At 42.7% G+C, this 13,792-nt stretch overlaps 2 protein-coding genes across 4 annotated transcripts in view; both read left to right on the plus strand.

Annotated features, from left to right (window-relative positions):
- LOC115359829 (zinc finger protein 585A-like) overlaps positions 1-13,792 on the plus strand; it is a 1,044,768-nt gene that overhangs the window by 864,900 nt on the left and 166,076 nt on the right. The gene's annotated exons all lie outside the window — the stretch shown is intronic.
- Positions 1-13,792, plus strand: part of tasora (transcription activation suppressor a) — a 44,644-nt gene that overhangs the window by 24,026 nt on the left and 6,826 nt on the right. For all 3 annotated transcript variants that reach the window (XM_030052373.1, XM_030052375.1, XM_030052374.1), the window contains exons 18-25: positions 163-343; positions 1,422-1,682; positions 2,819-4,308; positions 5,367-5,489; positions 5,678-5,837; positions 6,586-6,694; positions 7,478-7,656; positions 7,757-7,912. In XM_030052373.1, the coding sequence (XP_029908233.1) occupies positions 163-343; positions 1,422-1,682; positions 2,819-4,308; positions 5,367-5,489; positions 5,678-5,837; positions 6,586-6,694; positions 7,478-7,656; positions 7,757-7,912 (2,659 nt within the window). The remainder of the gene's footprint in view (positions 1-162; positions 344-1,421; positions 1,683-2,818; positions 4,309-5,366; positions 5,490-5,677; positions 5,838-6,585; positions 6,695-7,477; positions 7,657-7,756; positions 7,913-13,792) is intronic.

Genomic DNA, 13,792 nt, shown 5'->3' on the forward strand with positions numbered 1-13,792 from the left:
CACAGTCCTTCATTGTTGGGCAGTTGACAGGAATCATTTTTTTTTTCCATTCCCTGAGTACAGGCTATAAGGTGTGTTTTGAAATCCATATATCTCCACACCTGACCAAGAAACTGCTGAGTCATTGGCACTGAACATTGAACTTCACATGTGTATATGTAGGAGCAGACGGCAGGCAGCGTCAGCAGTTTGGAGGGATTCAGTCCCAGCTCCCACAGTGGGGACTCAGCTCCCCAAGGACCAGCAGTCAGAGAGGGAGGAAGCCTGAAAAGGAGGGCAGGAGACGAAGAGGATGATGTGGAGGAAGGGGGCGAGATCCCATGGGTCCTCATCCCCATCACAGGTGTGTCTGCTTGCCTTCCTCCTTCTTTGGGCTCTACATCAAGAATTTACAACTGAATAAAATTCCACCTACAAGCATTTATATACAGGGTGTCCATAAAGTCTCTTTACAGTTTAACAAATTTAGTACAAAAGCAAATGAATAGACAAATCTGTGGAAATTATTACAAAATGAGGAGTAAGTATTGAAGTTTTTTTTTTTTTTTTGTCTCATTTAATACACCTCTATATGGGCACCATTAGTTGCACGAAGCACATTAAGACGGTGCTCGATTTCTTGCCATGTTCGCTGTAGCAGAGCCTCATCAGTGGTGGCAATGGCATCAGTGATCTTTTGCTGAAATACACAAATGCAATGTGATTAAAAACTTTGATAACCACTGAGTACATAGAACAAATCTGATTAATAAAATAGGCAATAGGCAGCAGCTCATAGAATCGTACAAATAGGAATTGCAATTCTTACAGTATATACAGTATATACACTTATTTTAGTATCACAGAAGAGTCAGTCCTGCCTCTGGGTTCACAGCAGCTTGCTTTTACAAAACTGAAAGTTAATGTGAAAAGATGCATTGTTGGGATGCAAATGAGGGCTATATTTAACTGTACAAGGCTCTTGTTGGATTACTTCGATTATTGTGTCTCTGATCTCTAATTTGAAAATGTGGTGAAGCTGCAGACTTTCAGCTACAAGGTGATGCTGCTTTGAATGAACATTTCTGTGGCTGCAGTGTTGATTAAAGCGACAGAGGTGTATGCATGGCTGATCTGAAATTTGGATATGTTTATCTGTAGAATCTGCAGTGTCAGAGATGCTTTGATTGAAGATGAAACAGTCAGGGGGGTAAGAGGAGGGCAGAGAAGGAACTTATTTTTGGTCCAGTAAAGAAACTTTGAAAGCTCAACCCAGGAACCTCTGTGACCTCTGGCCCTTTACATTTTTTGTATTGCTTACTTTTAATGTTGGTGTTGCTGATATCTGGTTTCTCTTTATAAGAGCCAGTGAAATGAATGTGAATGAAATGAAAGTAAAATGAAAGTTTAAGGCATCTTCTAAACTCAGGCTCTGTGTCTAGGTCTTAGTTCAGAGAGGTACACCCAGAGAGAGAGAGACCTCCCCCAGGATCCTCGCTTTCTACATGCTGCAACAGCAACAGGTGTCGCCACAACAACCAGCTTACCCAGGAGGAGCCCCGCCCTGTCCCCTGACCCCAGCCCGCCGCCCTCCCCCTCCCAGTGTCCCTCCCCGGAGCCTCATGAGTTCAGCCCCATTAACGAAGACCACAGCCTGGTTAACGAGGAGCGGTTAGCCCCCGCTGTCCCCTGGGAGTCTGCAGGTAACCCTGGCAACAACAGCTTCATCTCTTAGGTTCTCTCAGCTTGTACCATCTGTTCAAATTTCACACCCTCAGAGGTGACAAATCAATATATTAAGACAAAGGGATGGGGCAGATTGACAGAGTGTAGCCTGAGGCTTACTTTCATCATTTCAGTGAAACATGATACAGTACCTTAAGTGAGGCATCAGACTTTAGTGGATCAGTTTTTTAAGTCATTAAAGTGCTGCCTTGGATTTAGATTGTATCTGTTTCGTATTTAACTGGTTTTCATGTAAAACTACACCAACATATATGATGGGGTATTAGACTCAAGAGTTTTCTATGTATATTTATTTATTTAAAATACTGCACTAAGGCAACCCCATTTATATGTTATGTTTAAATCCACCAATATGAATAAGTGTAAATATATGCACACACACACACACACACCTCTGTATATAAGTACCTGTGTCTATCTATGTACAATGACTGTCACTGAGTCTCTGAGCTCAATACACAGTTGCTGTCCATTGATATTTGAAGTGGTTGGGTTGCTACAGCACCGCCTATTTGCCAAGTGGCACCAAGGTTGGCAAGACATCGGAGCAGGTTAAACATAAAATATTAACAGAATTTTATTTTGGTGTAATTTTATGTGTATGCATGTTCAGGATAGCTGCTATATGCATTTTGCATTCATTTGGTCTATACTTTGTGCACATGTCCTGAATGCTAATGGATATGTAGGGTGTGCAAACACAAGATGCAGTACTTCTGGAAATCATGGGGGCACTATACCACTAGTGACGTTCTACAAGACAGAAACAGCAAACAACACACAGCAAAGAAGAATGTAACAAATTTGTAAATTTTGAAGAGAGCATGTGTGAACTTGTTTGCATATGCCCAGTGTATGATGTGACATCCACCACTGCCCCAGGACAAATATGTTTACCAGAACAGCTGGAAAGAAAATGGCAGTATTTTGAACACAATGTTCAGCATAATGTCAGCAGAAATATGTATTCCCCACATCCAACTGACTGTCTTCATGAAACATCTGAAAATCTGTGCATGTCAATTGTTAAGTATGTGATGTTCAATTTTTTTTTGTACTGTGTTCCCAGTTTAACGAAATCTGTGTCCTGCAGGAGTGATTAAGAACAAAGAAGAGAAACCTCAGACGACAGAAGAGGAGAAGGAGAAGGAAGAACCTGTCCTTCCATCCCACTCTCCAGCCCCAGAGAGGAAAGGCCTCTCTCCACAACCCACTGAGAAGCAGGAGGAGGCTGCAGAGGAGGAAGAGGGGGAGGTGATAGAGGTAGAAAATGAACAGGTGAAGGAAGGGAAAGAAACTAAGCTAGACGAAGAAGCAGAAAACAAACAGGAACCAAAGGCAGATGAGAGGAAAGAAGAGGAGGCGGTGGAAGAAATGGAGGGGGTGGATGATAACAAACCAAAGGAGGAAGTAAAAAAACTAACAGAACGTCAGCCTTCACTCAGAGATGTCGACAGCATCGTGAAGGAGCATCTGGCCGACTTCTCCTCTGAGATGCAGCACCTCCTGCAGGAGGAGAGTGTACACTACAGCTTCCCTCAGTGCCCACGTCCTGCCTCAAACACACAAACCTCTGTGTGCACTTACATGTTGCCACAAGCACCACTAACCCCATTCTCCCAGTATGTGTCTTTCTACAACCCCTGCCCCCCTGTTCAGGACTATGTTACCTCGCTAAAAGATGGCATTAGCAGTGTTCTAACTGATTCACAGAGCAACTGGCCTCACCATCAGGCTCCCGGCAGCCTCACTGATGCTAATGACCAGTTGTTGGCTAATACAATCAGTGCTTTTGTGGCCAGCATTCGAGCAGGTAACACTCATGGTAGCAGAGACTGTGGTGTGTCTGCTAGCTGTGGCGAACCTGCAGGTGCTAGTACTGTTTCTTCGGTTGGTAAAACACCTTTGTCATCCAGAGGAGGTGATTTGTGGCTGCCAAATTCTGTGTCCCAACAGTGTCCTTGTGATACAAACAGCAGAAGCCCCTCAGTCCCATCCTCTCATGTCCCTTTGTCTGTCGCTACCTCTGCATCTTTCTGTCCATCTTCCTATAATCCTTCTTCAAGAAAGTTAGAGGGGTCACCCTTACCTGGCTCTGTCCACCTACCAGCCTCTAACCAGTCCCCACAACCTCCTTGGTTACCACAGCAGCCTCACAGCCTAGAAATCAAAAGAACAGTTTCACATGAAGCCAGTCCATTAAGACAAGCACAAGATAACAGCAGCAACAGGCCTGTATATTGTTCCACCAGTGGAGAAGGAGGAACTCGCAGACTGGCAGGTCCAGACTGCGAAGTGACACTTCCAGGGTTCACAGGTGTTCGTCACTCTGCAGAGCCGACAGATCCTCTAGAAGTGGGACCCTCCCCGCACGAGTCGATTTCATGCTCAGCATCAGTGTCGGCCCCTGGGTTCAGCACGGGCCCCGCTCTTCCGGCGCCGGCCCTTAGCTCACTGATCAGCAATCTGCAGCCTGAGGTGTTCAGCAGCCTGGTGGAGATCATCAAAGACGTCAAGAGGAACTCACTGCAGTTCTACTTCCACAGAACTGAGCAAGAGGACCAGGTGTATGATGAAGTCAGGGTAAGCACATGGGCAGCATACTTCAGTGTGTGAAGAATGAATTAAAATAACTGAATAAATACATATGGACACCTAAATGCCTAAATAACTATTTTAGTTTTTGTACTAGTAGTGTAATAGCTGCTGTTGCTCACAGAGAAAAAATGGTGATTAACCTTGACAATTCCAGTAAAATAACTGCATTCCTCAAAAGAAACTGAAATTTATTATGAGAGTAATAATACATGTACACAGTATTTGCAAAATCAGCATTATGACTTGAAGTATAACCACGCAGTCCTCTGATAATATAATGTAATAACCCTAACGGGCTCGGGCCCTAATTAAACCCTGACTCACTAAACCCATGGTTGGCCATCTGGACTCATTGACTGCCACAGTCGGCAAATAAAAGCCCAGTCACCTGTAGTTTGTGCATGCTGCATCATCGGTGCTCATCTTCACCTGAGCAGCCGAGAGAGCTTTCATTATTTTTATTTATTCATACGTTGTTTTTTTTTGTTTTTTTTTGTTTGTTTTGTTTTGCATTTTTGCTTTACAAAAGAGAGAAGGAGTGATGAACCGCAAAGGGTTTGGCCCAGAATCGAACCCAGGCTGCTCCATTAAAAACTTGGCCTTGATATGTTTTCTACTTGCTGAAGAGATGGCGTCGTTTTGCCGCTCTGATTGATTGTAGGTCTATCCATTTGTATCCAGAGGAATTTTAACTGTGACCGTTGATAATGCCCTTTGTCTATGATAAAGCTCCTTGGAAATCAAAAATGAACTGAACTTTGCATTTGCAAATTAGTGTGGTGATGCCAGGCCAGTCGCTCTCTCTGTGCAACAAGAGTTTCTGTTCCCTCTTCATCAAGTTTTCAGGCATGTGATCAATTAAGCCTTGGTGGTATAAAATCCAAAATCCATTTGACCACCAACATGTTAGTCAGCCTCTGATAGGTTTCTAAAATTATTTGTATTTTGTGTGTGTGTGTGTGTGTGTGTGTGTGTGTGTGTGTGTGTGTTGTGTGTGTGTGTGTGTGTGTGTGTGTGTGTGTGTGTGTGTGTGTGTGAGATAGGAGTACCTGTTGAGGCAGGGTAATGTGGAGCAGAGTCCCGTGGCCTTTCTGGAACAAGAAAACTCCAAGAACAGACTACTGGTCATCATCCAGAACAAAGACATAGCACGACACATACACAAGGTACCGATGGGTTTACACACACACACACACACACACACACACACACACACACACACACACACAGAAATGACACTTTGCAGACCACTAGTTCATGAATATAAAAGACTGAAGCTGGGTTCACATTGTTTTTGTGTGTGTGTGTGTGTGTGTGTGTGTGTGTGTGTGTGTGTGTGTGTGTCTGTGAGCAGATCCCAGGCCTGGTGTCTCTGAAGCGGCTCCACACAGTCATGTTTGTGGGCATTGACAGTCTGGAGGACATCAGGAACAACACCTACAACGAGCTGTTTGTCTCTGGAGGCTACATCGTCTCCGATGAGTTTGTCCTCAGCCCCGACTTCATCACACACGGTATTGGACGGGAATCGAACCAAGCAACCTTTTTTAGCTTGAAGCAGAATTTTACCAAAGTTTATTTTTACATTGTTATTATGCAAAAAATTATTTTTTTCAATTTGTGACTTGCTGCAGTAGCTGCAGATATCAGCAATTAGCACTAAATACTTTATTTTGGTCCATCTTTCTAATCTCTTGGAAACTATTAATTTTATTTCTACTACTTTTCCATTTTCATTCTGCTTGTTCTTTTGTCTTGGCCATTAAAAGTAGTTGGTTTGTTTGAAAATGTGCACATCTTGTGCCTTCAGTGGTTTTACAGCTTTAGGATTGCATTATTCTTGATCTTGACAACTCATAGCAATAGAAAATACTTTAAAGTCAGATTATGAATTTCAAAGGGGAGGGCACCCACCGTATTATGATGTGTGAAAGAATGATTAGAAATGCTTCAAGAGTTCAGGACAACTCTTTTACACCATAACCCAAAATAAAACATTTTACTCCATAATTTATGTTGTCGTGTACATTTGACATGAACACATCAGACTAAAGACAGGCATTTGAACATGTTTCCCTTATTCTATAGGTTATTAGTCTTAGCATGAAGGTTTCATCCTTCCTTAGCCTCATCTTTAACGTAAGGAAACAAAGTGGTGTGCATAGAATAGAAGCTCTTGCTGTTCTGAATTACTTTCTTGATGTCTGTAAATTAATTTAATTTCATGTTTAATGGATGTGGTTACTGCTGTGGATCCCACAGATCATCTGGCTGCGTTGCTGATGTTCCTGGAACAGCAGAGTTCACCAGAGAGCATGTGGAGGTGGAGAGTCCACTGCAAAACCCAGAAGAAACTGAAAGAACAAGCCAGGTGCTATTTCTGCAGCTGTACTCTGTAATAGAGCCTAACCTGCACTCTAACAAGTGGAGGGTTCACTGGAAATACTAGATATTTAAATATAATCTGTGTGATATTACTATTTATTACACTGCCTACTATAAAACAAAATGCAGCTTCAGTGATCCCTGTGGAGGAGGAGAACTGGCTGTTACAGTGGGCAGTAAAGTATAGCAATATAATGTAGGATGTAAATAAGAGTAGAAAGAGTTGGAGTAGTGCAACAGAACAACACTGTAATTATTTGCCACTGTAAGTAGAAAAAGACTCAATATTATGAGTTACAGTATATATGCAGAATGTCCACAATGTCAACAGAATCTGAACATTATAAACTTTCTTAACAGAAAACATTTATAGCAGAGCTGTTGCATTGAACTGCATTAGACTTTACAGGTGGACCTAATAAAGTGGACATTGAGTGTATACTTTATATTCAGACATGATTACACTTTTTCCAACTTACACAGACTGGGACAAGATGGTCAAAACCAAAAATGAAAATGATATGAAACATCTTGTCTCAGTCTGAGTAAGTCAGAAAAAGAGTATGGAGAATACTCCATAATATTGGAATAGTCCTTTAACTAACAGACAGTTCTCCAGTGGAGCTTCCTGGTGGAGACAGACTGGTTGTTAAGAGATTTGTGATGAAACTGCAAAGCTTTACTACAAATTTAGTCTTGGATCATGGTAAAACATATGTGGGTGCTTTGTGTGTCAGTATCTTAATGGGATTGTGTGTTTGGATGTCAGATTCAAGCGAGATGCAGCCAGCCTATTGGATGTGCTGTCAGCCTATCAGAAGCGTCTGATTGTGGAGTTCCTCCCCTACCATCGATGTGACATGATGAACCACCAATCACCCGACTTGGACTGTCTGATAGAGCTGCAGGCCCGACACACACAGCACCGACACACCATCTTCCTAACTGGTATTCACACACACACACACACACACACACACACACATATATACACACACATGCCCATTCATGTTAATACCAGTTCTAATGATATATGTCTTGTTTTTAGCCTCAGAGCGTCACTCTGAGATGTTCCCCAACCGCTCCAGCAATGGCATCATCGTCGCCAGCATTCATGACATCACGCACAACTTCACCTGCCTGGTCGGTTACCATGGCGTCAAGGACAAGCACCCAAACGCAAATGACCTGCTCAGTCCCAAAGGTCAGTATCAAAGCAGACTCAACCCAAGTGCAACATCACTTTGAGATCTCCTGCCAGCCAGCTGGATGTTTAGAATAGACACTTTGCAGTTGTCACAAATCTGCTGTTAACCACGTATTGCTCTTTCATGGAGATCCAGTGGTGAATGGCTAATTGTACAGATGTTAATGTTCACATGTAGTTACTACTAGATAGATGAGCTAGCATGCAAATGAGTTGGTTAAAAGCAGAATGAGTAGGATTTGTTGGTTGCAGCTTGTAAACACAACATTCAAAGTTGACTCCTCCTCCTTGGCTAAGCTAACTGCTGGCAGCGAGTTTTTCTTTTCAAGGATGGCAAAAGAATGTAATGCCTACCCAAAATGCATGGTCACCATCCCAGGAAAAAAAATTTTGCCCACCGCTCATAGTCATCCTCTCCACTTGCAGGTGGAAGCCATATTTCCTTTTGTCCGCCGTCCACGATTTTCATAGATTCCTGTCAGATGTGGTACTATCGGTCTGGCACTGCGCACTGTGATTGGAAGTACACATGCGCTGCCCAAAGGCTAACGCCCACATGAATCCCACACTCAGCACAGCAAGAAAATGCAGACACACACATCAGCACACATTTCTAGTGGCTCAGAAGTGATGTTTTAGGAGTCTTTATGTTGTTTTTAGGGAAATCCTACTCATTCTGCCTTTAACAAGATAGATGCTAGCTGGCGGTGGAGCTTCAGGCAGACTTGAGGCAGGATGCAGCAGTCATTTCAGGTGAACTAGACATCCAACAGTACACCTTTACGTGGGCCATTTAAACAAAGCTGCCACTCGCTCATTTTGCACACACCCATTTTGCTTCTTTGCATCGCTACCTGTCGCCCTGTACATTAACCCTACGTGCTGTTAAACTGCTTTAAATGCCTCTACCTGCAGCTCTCTGGTCCCGTCCTGCATTGCACTCCAGATTCATACTGTGTTGGCTAATGCCCTGTATCTGTGATACTGTAACTATGTTAAAGGAATACTCCGGTGTTTTGGGCAAATGACCCTTTTATCAACTTATCCAGACTGAGACGAGATGTTCAATAGCATTTTCACCTCTGTACGTCCAGTGGTTCAGTTCCAATGGGTACTATTTTGTGTTAGCTTAGCATAAAGACTTGAAGTCTATAAGTGTCACTAGCCTGGTTCTAAGAGTTACTAGCCTGGCTGAATGTGAAAAAATAAACCTTACAGCAGCTCTGAAGTGGTCTCACTTACACAGTGAGTTATGTGGATTTGAAATACACATAAAAAACAAAGGAGTGGTTTCAGTTGTGGTTAATTTGTGGCGGATCTTCTTGGTATTGAACTTCTTGCCTCAGTCTGGGGAAGTTGGAAAGAGAGTATTTTGCCTGAAACATTGGAGTATTGCTTTAAGTGACCTGCAGCTCTCAGGCTATATCACATATGTGGAAGGTTCTCACGCCGAGTCAGATCTCTCATGTTTGCATAGATTTGTTCTTTGAACATCTTGACAGCAGAGCCATGCCTTCAAAATCAACTCTGTTTCTATTATTTGTGTCACTAAGAGAATGTTCTGGCTGAGCTAGCTGCTCGCTAGCTAACCAGATAAATCAGTGATGAAATTATTAGTTCTCAGCCAAAAACAGGACAGAAATAAACCTGTATTCTATTTGTAAGTTTACAAATATAATTAGCAGTTCAGAGACATTGTTGAGCTGTGGACTGCCTGAAGGTAGGTAACGTTTCTTGCAAAGCCTTAATAGAACTCGACTCATGATGGTTGCTGACCTGCAAAAGTGGCTGGTATAGTAGGCTTGGTGTAAAAAAAAAAAATTATATATATATATATATATATATATATATATATATATATATATATCCTGCAAACAGTCCACCACAGGAAGTGGTGTACTAAATTTATAGTTGAAATGTGAAGGTGGTTGCAGAACCACACAGGCTGTGGTACCTGCAGAGGGTAAGTGCAAAAGCTACTGACAACTTCATCAGCTTGTGAGTGTGATTTCCGGTAAAACACAACTCAGAAAGTAGAAATAGAATAATATCCACACGCTGGATTACAGCTCCCAACACTTGATTTGCCTGCACAACGTTTCAAGGCAACGGAGTCTTCAGCAGGCAAATGATACACAATTATCTGTCATGTGAGTCCCTGGAGCTGTAATCCAGCATGCAGATAGGTTTCTCCTTCTATTTCCACGTATCTTTATCCTGCACCTGGCCCAGAAAACAGCTTGAATGTGCACACTTTTACTTTCAGCTATGCTACATGCAACTCACCCAGCTTGAAGACAGAGGTTAGCGGAGCAGCTGTGTCTTTACTGGCTGCTCAGTGACTCTTCCTCTTTGAGGTGGGGCAGGTCAAATATTTCTTTATTTCAGTCTCCATGTCCATGGTTCACAATGTAGCTGATATGGGAAAAACATCAAAGCAAACAAAACAAAAGTAAACAGATAAGACCACATAAATAAGCAACCACTATAAAGCATTGCAATCACATGTTAATAGGGGTGTAGCCGCAAATGCATTTTATTTACAGAGTGCTTTCTGGAGTACTGTGGAGACGAGGTCGGCATCAGAGGAGCAAAGGCTGTGGGAAGGAGTGTGGTAGTGGAGCAGGTCGGTGAGACAGGAGGGGGCCGAGTTATGGAGGGCTTTGTGAGTGAGGAGAAGGGGAAAAAAAGATTCACTTGAAGGCCGATTTATGGTTCTGCGGACACTGGAGGCCGCGTGCACGCAGTTGCTACGTAGATGGTGTGCGCCTCTCATGCTTCTGCGTCCTGTCGGTCTAAACAACGGCAACTTAATGTCCTGCCTATATATTATTATCATATTGTTACCTACACTGACAAGCCTTTTCAAAAACCTTATCTGTGGCATTGTAAATAAACAGTCATGTTTTTACAGAACTTACTTGTTTTATTTTCTCAAACCAATAGTGCAAACAAGGTGCAAAATAATTGAAATGTGCAAATCAATACAAACAGAAGGTGCAAAGTGGTGAAGTGAAAACTATTGGAATGTGACACTACAGCAGGCAGTGAAGCTGGAGGGGCGAAATGTTGGAAATGATGCAGTTTGGCGGACCAATCATAGCTCTTGTGGTCTGCATAGTTACAATTTTTGGGAGGTGTGCGGCAAGTCTCTGCAGTGGTCGCACAGGACCCGCAAGAGACGCATTTGCTACACAAACCCTCCGTAAGCTACGCGTACGCGAAAGCATAAATCAGCCTTAAGAATTGTAATTCTTTCTTATGATTTTTTTAAATTACATTTTTTATTACTGAATCCATTTAAGATATTGAGATGATATGACACTAGACAACCTAAGGAATCTGTTGATGCCAAGCTGGTCATTCTAGGTTGTCGACAAGGGGACTAAACATTGCTCTAAAGTTTGGCATAGCCAGGTGTCCCTTGACCTCTGACCTCCAGATCTCTGAATGAAAATGGGTTCTCTGGGCAGCCACGGCTCTCCCCTTTGCAGACATGCCCACCTTCTGCTAATCCCATGCAGTTTGGGACACAAACCCTGCAGTCCACATGTGTTCTTTTGGCCTGTTGGAAAATGGTGTATTTGTAGAATCACAGTACTTAAGAATTTGCATACGTATTGAATCAGCACCCATGTATTGTGATAGTATTGAATTAGGAGACTAACCTGTCGTCCCAGCCCTAAACGAAGCCTGTCGTCCCAGCTTCGTGTTTGCATGCGAGTAAAAATGGGTAGTTTTAAACAACCAGATACAGTATTTGGGGTTATTTTGTTAGCATGAACTCATGATGGGTTCAAGGTGAGCTGCAGACAGTAGTCTATGCCAGGTACTGTAACGCAAGCTTTTGTTGTGGCGTGCGCTGCTTGTTGCGAAGCTAAAGTGTCTCTCTGTCTCTACCATCTTGTGACTGTCTGTCTGCTTACAGCCTCATTTTACAGCCTTTGCCACCTGTAAGTTTTCGTGTGCCTGTGGAGTTGAGTGTGATGTGGAAACAGCTTTGTGTGGGTTGGTTTATCAGTCTTGGTTAGACAGGAAAGCAGAGGGACTGGTTTCAGTAAATGGATAGTTAATGAAGTGCTCTACAATAGCCTACTTTTAACCAGCAATTCCATTCATGAAATGATGATTATATACTATTAGATCTTTGTTGCTCTAGCATGTTGGCTAACTGGTATGTTGTGGTGACTGGCACACCTGATTGCCCATCTGCAGGAGAGAAGAAAAATGAGAAGAAAATTCCAAACGGAGCTGCTGGACAACATTTCTGACCTGATGAAACACGTCAAAGCAGTGATTGAAATGGACTGGCCAATTTGAATTTAGCCATCTTAATGAGTTCAGTGGGGTTTGGTTCCACCACTGCCATGTAAACAGCCCCTCTCTCCATTGCTGCTCAGCTCCCTCCTGCATCTCTGGATCCACACCACCTGCAAACACCTGCAGGACCTCAAGCCATCTCTGATGATGATTGGCTGTTGTGAATCTTAGGCAAACAGTTCAAACAAGCTCAATTCCAGTGTTTTTAAATGGGCGCTGAATCCTAAAGAAGCAGGTATGTCTTCAAACGTCAGAGGACAAGCAGTTCTGTCTTTGGGGCACGGCCCTTTGCTAACTTCTTTTTTCCCCAAGGAGCACATGTGACTCCTAAATGGAAAAAATCTAGGAGCACAGTGAAAAATGTTCAAGTAACAGAGTTTATTAACGAACTGTATATTTATACTGCATGTGTGTATGCACGTGTAATAGCACGTCTCCATTGGGGCGCCTCCCGGTGGGGCACCATGTAGTGCATAATACCAAGGCTAAGCCACAGTGGCCGGGGTTTGAATCCGGCCCAGGCCCTTTGATGCATGTCTTTCCTGTTTAATGAAAAAGCAGAAATGCCCCAGACCAAAGCAAAAACGAAACAAAAAACCCCAAAAAGCAACTTTCCATCAGTGAAGCAGAATGAAAATTTTATTGTGAAACAGCTACAGGAAAAGCTTTGTGTTTGCATGCGAGTAAAAATGGGTAGTTTTAAACAACCAGATACGGTATTTGTGGATTTTCTGTTAGCAGACTGGTCATTATCACTTCACATTCTGCTGTCATTTAATAATCACATATGTTTTGTATTCGGCTGAAACCTTAACGTTTTAACAAAAGATTATGGTAGATTGTAATCTTTACTCACACACTGTGCTCAAATGACTTTTCCAGTTCCCACATATCTCTTTTTAGATCCAATTGCGAGTGAAATGCCTGCACTGTAGAGCCCTGCTTTTGGGTTTTAGGTTTTACTGGCACTGGACATTTTAGCCCTCACAACCGATGCCAAATGAAGGCCAATAAAACTTCAGACCCAGAAATGAGAGTGCTGTCCTCTAATTTTTGAAGACACCTCTGAATCTTGACATTCAGGTTACCCCCACTGTGTGCCTGCCTTTCAGGGTTTGCCATTTTTCTAGTGCATGGGTTTCCCCGACATCTTTTCCAACCGCTCTATGGGTTCTGACTGCACCGCAGCATGACAGTCAGTCAGGTTTTAAAAGGTCAGCTTTTACTCTCTGTTGGGCAAAGGTAGCAATATTTTTATGAGTAAAGCAAACCAGCAGACAGAAATATGTCAAATTTCGGAGTGCTTTCTGATCATTAGTGTGGCCACAATGCAGAGAAACCATCGCACTCAATGACCTATATCACACATTTTGACAAGTGGCAAAAAAGAGGAGGAATGAATCTGAAGGCTCATTTTCTCTAACTGAACACTATCTGGTTTCTGAATTGCTCGTTATTTACATCCCAGTGTACACCAGTGAAAACGGGAAATTGGCTTCACCTCTGTCTTTTGATGCTGTTCAAAGAAACCAGTTTGGGATACAGTTTTTGTTGTCG

Source organism: Myripristis murdjan, chromosome 5 (assembly GCF_902150065.1).
Source record: "Myripristis murdjan chromosome 5, fMyrMur1.1, whole genome shotgun sequence".
Taxonomy (NCBI): domain Eukaryota; kingdom Metazoa; phylum Chordata; class Actinopteri; order Holocentriformes; family Holocentridae; genus Myripristis; species Myripristis murdjan.